Source organism: Gigantopelta aegis, chromosome 5, assembly GCF_016097555.1.
Source record: "Gigantopelta aegis isolate Gae_Host chromosome 5, Gae_host_genome, whole genome shotgun sequence".
Taxonomy (NCBI): domain Eukaryota; kingdom Metazoa; phylum Mollusca; class Gastropoda; order Neomphalida; family Peltospiridae; genus Gigantopelta; species Gigantopelta aegis.
This window is the reverse complement of record NC_054703.1, coordinates 24,772,238-24,777,291: the sequence shown is the minus strand read 5'-3', so window position 1 is coordinate 24,777,291 and position 5,054 is coordinate 24,772,238. Positions and strand designations below refer to the sequence as shown.

The following is a 5,054-nucleotide window of genomic DNA, read 5'->3' as shown; positions in this document are numbered from 1 at the left end:
ACCATATAACTAAATATATAAAATATAATTTATATATATATATATATATATATATATATATTAATATACATAAACCTTATTAAACCCTACTTATAAAATTGGTCTTAATATTGGTCCTATTACCGAATTACCTAACATTTAGATAGTTTTAAGAAATTTTAAAATTGTGAATTGTGGGGATACAAAGTGATTTAAAACAACAAAACAACCAAAAGAAATGTCACTACAAATATTTAGTTGAATTACATAACTATATTTGTCAACATGAAATGTAACCGTACAAATATACTCACTTGTCTGCACCCCCCAAATTCAACAGGTTCAGTATGAAATTATTTCAAAAGCTTTCATTTGTAACATGGGCCTGCAATCGGTACCATCTTGATGCGCAGCCATGGTGTGAAACCATTTCCGACCATAATGTATTCAGGCTGTTCTATGGGAAAGACACGTACACATAACTCCAGTTATCGATCATTATCTTTATTTTCTCGTAGGCCATCCAAAAAATCTCTGCATTTCTTTTCATTATTAACTGTACTGGCTAACTTTTCCGATACCGAGTTTTCTCTGAAAGCGGGCGTTGACCTTCAACCGGGACTGTCATTTATTAAAGTAACTTTGTGTTTCAAAGTCAATTCACAGGCGGGCTTTACCCTGGTTGGGGTTACCCATTTCAAACGGTGATATTACTCTGCAGATATAACGGAAAGAAATACGGCATTCGTATGTGTTACCGTTTTTTACCGCCACTTTGGACCGGGTTCAAATGAAAAAAAAAAAGTACCATCAATCACTTTGTGGCCACGAGTCATTACACATCTTCAATAACGGCTAACAAACACTTCTTGTGTTCCTTGTGAATTAGATCGGTAAATGGCAATTACTATTGTGTCCTAAATTATCATTATCACTATTTTATTAGACTCGGTTAGATTTATGGCTGTATCTTCGAACAGACCAGGTGTGTAAGCATTCAACTGTGTGTCATGCCGCCCTCTCGACCTGTATCGTTTCTTTCAAACATCCAAAACGTGAATTATAGCGACTTTTCCGCTGGGAATGGCTATTGCAATTGGTATCGGACAGTTTATTGGTTACAGTGACAATATTAAGTTGACACGTGGAAAGGGTGTTCTCGTTAATCCGAATGTAGTGTCGGATCTAGAGTCTGATGACTGGCGTGCAGCCAATCAGCGCGGTTACATCGCCTCATTAATATTAATAAGTGACATGTTTTCCGGAAAACTGAAAAAGTGGCTATGTTGAACAGATGCCGATGGGCGGGTTTTTCAACGAATATTAAACGTGTATCTTCTCTTTAACAGTTTTAATATTCATTCAAAAGACAGAACATTGGTGTTCTACCTTTACTTCCTGGTTACCTGGTTCCAGTCTCGGCTTCTAAACAACGCCAGAGGCATAGAATTTAGATTCAGTATTGTTGAGTTAGCCTTCGGGGACTTGCCAAACTAATAAGTGAAGACGCAAATCAAACCCTGCGTGGACGTACGTATAACTGAACATCCTCTCATCTTTAGGGTTAGTATACTCTCCACTTCTACATCCCAACGATTACCCGGCATGCACTGCAGGTTTCGTGTACCCCGGGCTCGGGTGATACCGATATATCTCATCTGACAGCCAGCGTGCAGCACGACCCTGTCCTATAGTCCCATACTGAAATGGAAATACTGCGGCTTTACCATCCATCTCGTCATCATCCATGTGTGTAATGTCCAAAACAATATAATTATTTGTCTCTGTGCTAAATGTTTGTGGCGGTTTAAAAAAAACACAACCCAAAACCCCCCCAAAAAACGAGAAAAAGAACCCCAGAAGATTTTCTTCATTAACACATACATCCGTCGGTCCATCTATCTGTCAGTGTGTCCATACATCCGTCCATCTATCCAACTGTCCATCCATCCACACATTCATCTATCCGTCCGTTATCATAACGAACGTATTTTATTTGTGATACTTTTTTTCTTTCAGAAATGAAGTTCCCAATCAAATGGACAGCACCGGAAGCTGCGCTGAAAAACGAATTTTCTATCAAATCGGACGTCTGGTCATTTGGTGTACTCATGTATGAAATGATCACACTTGGACGAGTTCCATATGCGGGTAGGCCTGCCTTTAAATATGAAATGTATTCACTGCAGATGATAAAGATAAGAGTGGTTTTGCTACGATGATGATGATGATGATGATAATGATATTTGTTCTCTCGTTCCAACCAGTGCATCGCAACTGGTCAAAGGACGTGGTATGTGTTTTTCTGCCTATGGGAAAATGCATGTAAAAGATCCCTTGCTGCATTAGGGAAAAAATGCACGGATTTCCTTTGATTAGCTACCGGTGATGGTAGTTTAGGTATATATGATATTGTAGTAAAATGTCGGATGCCTATAAAAGGTCCCTTGCTACTAATGGAAAAATGCAGCGGGTTTACTCTCAAAGACTATATGTCAAAATTACCAAATGTTTCATATCCAATAGCCTATGGTTAATAAATCAATTTGCTCGAACTATGGGTCGTAGGATGTTTCGTTTTGGCAGGATGTTGTTTTCAGGAGAAAGCGCACTTTGATTCTGAGACACGATGGGTCCCAGCCAGTAGGATCGATACCTTGCTATCGGTCAAATTTATCAAATACTCGACATCCAATAGCCGATGATTAATAAATCAATATGCTCTAGTAGTATTCTTAAACAAAACAAACTCTTGTTTTTTCCCCTGTCGATGAGAAAATAGAAGAAAAGATCCTTTAGTTTTTTTGTAGCATTTCTCTCTTGTTTTATTTTCAGGAATGACAAATGCTCCCGAACATCCCCCCCCCCCCCCCCCCCCCCATCCATGTCCAGACTACCAGTAGCTCTACGATTTATACACCAGAACCTGTAATACCTGTATTTCATATCCTGTCGGGGCGAGACGAAGCCCAGTGGTAAAGCGCTCGCTTGATTCGCGGTCGCTCTAGAATCGATCCCCATCGGTGGACCCATTGGGCTATTTCTCGTCCCAGCCAGTGCACCACGACTGGTATATCAAATGTCCTGGCATTTGCTATCCTGTCTGTGGGATGGTGCATATATAAGATACCTTGCTATTAATGAAAAAAAAAATTAGTCGGTCAAATTTATCAAATACTCGACATCCAATAGCCGATGATTAATAAATCAATATGCTCTAGTAGTATTCTTAAACAAAACAAACTCTTGTTTTTTCCCCTGTCGATGAGAAAATAGAAGAAAAGATCCTTTAGTTTTTTTGATTTAGCATTTCTCTCTTGTTTTATTTTCAGGAATGACAAATGCTGAGGTGATCCCGAACATATACAATGGCTACCGGATGCCTAAGCCCACTGACTCCGCCATCGGATGTCCAGACTGGTACTACGAGACAATGCTCAAATGTTGGAATGACAATCCCGAAGCAAGACCAACCTTTCAACACCTCTATAACACATTTGTCGACGAATGCTCTAATGAGCCTTAAATATATAAAGAAAATAATTCCAGCTGATATTGTTGAACAATGAAAACAACTGTCTATCAACAGAAAGTTACTGAGAGATATCGGTACTCATGATAGGGTCTCACAAAACATCTAGGACAAAATAGAGCGAAAACAGATGCTAACAAACGAAGATATTCAGGGATAAATGATGAGAGAGAGAGAGAGAGAGAGAGAGAGAGAGAGAGAGAGAGAGAGAGAGAGAGAGAGAGAGAGAGAGAGAGAGAGAGAGAGAGAGAGAGAGAGAGAGAGAGAGAGAGAGAGAGAGAGAGACAGACAGACAGACAGACACAGAGAGAGAGACAGACAGACAGACAGACACAGAGAGAGAGACACACACGCACACACACACACAGAGAGAGACAGAGAGAGAGAGAGAGAGAGAGAGAGAGAGAGAGAGAGAGAGAGAGAGAGAGAGAGAGAGACAGACAGACAGAGACTGAAACAAAATGTGAGCGAACGAGTGAGCAGGATGGAGAGACGGAAGAGACTTCATTATTTTTTGTGTCTAACTGCGTATAGGTGCATCATCATATTATTTGGAAGGAAGGAAATGGTTTATTTAACGACGCACTCAACACATTTTATTTACGGTTATATGGCACTGGACATATGGTTAAGGACCACACAGATATTGAGGGAGGAAATCCGCTATCGCCACTCCATGGGCTACTCTTTTTGGATTAGCAGCAAGGGATCTTTTATATGCACCATCCCATAGACAGGAACAGGGACGTAGGGTGTGTGTGTGTGTGTGTGTGTGGGGAGGGGGGGGGGGGGGGTACTAGATTTTGTACAAAACCAACTAGCTATGGGATTATTAGTAATATTATTATTTTGTTTAGTTCAGTTGATGTTACACATAGTGTCTCTAATGCTTGTTATTATATTTCATAGAAAAATAGAAAAACCCATAAAAATGTATAATAAATATTTAAATACTCTACAATTGGTTTGTCATCTATTTATAGTAACCCAACCAGTGCTGTTCCCGCTATCTGAAAGTGAATAATTGTATAAAACATGTCTTGAACAAAAAATCGCCCGGCGGTACTAATCTTTGATGAATCAGAAGAGATAAGAAGAGAAAGAAGAAGAATTGAAGATAGTAAGAAGAGAAAGGAAGAAGAAGATTGAGAAAGAAGTAGTGAAAGAGAAAGAAGTGTGAAAGAAAGAAGTGAAGATGAAGAGTGAAGAAGAAGATAAGAAGAGAAAGAAGTGAAGTGAAGAGAAAGAAGAATTGTAGAAGAAAAGATAAGTGAAGAAGAAGTAGGGGGAAAGTAAGAGAAGTGTTAAAAGAGAAAGAAGTAGCTGAAAGGGGGGAAGAGAAAGAAGGAAGAAGAAGATAAGAAGAGAAAGAAGAAGAAGAAGATGCGAAGAGAAAGGGAAGAAGATAAGAAGAGAAAGACAAATTAAGAGAATTATTTTTAGAGAAATCAGAAGAAAGAAGATAAGAAGAGAAAGAAGTAGAAAAAATAAGAAGAGAAAGAAGAAGTAGGTCATGAACGACGTAGAGAACATTTAGAAGAAG

At 39.1% G+C, this 5,054-nt stretch overlaps 1 protein-coding gene across 1 annotated transcript; it reads left to right on the top strand.

The window, feature by feature from the left end:
- Nucleotides 1-1,460: 1,460 nt before the first annotated feature.
- Nucleotides 1,461-3,779, top strand: LOC121373478 (tyrosine-protein kinase SRK3-like). Its single transcript, XM_041500144.1, has 3 exons — nt 1,461-1,509; nt 1,999-2,130; nt 3,312-3,779. Exons 2-3 carry the CDS (start codon nt 2,001-2,003, stop codon nt 3,503-3,505), a joined length of 324 nt encoding a protein of 107 aa, XP_041356078.1. The 5' UTR covers nt 1,461-1,509; nt 1,999-2,000; the 3' UTR covers nt 3,506-3,779.
- Nucleotides 3,780-5,054: the final 1,275 nt, after the last annotated feature.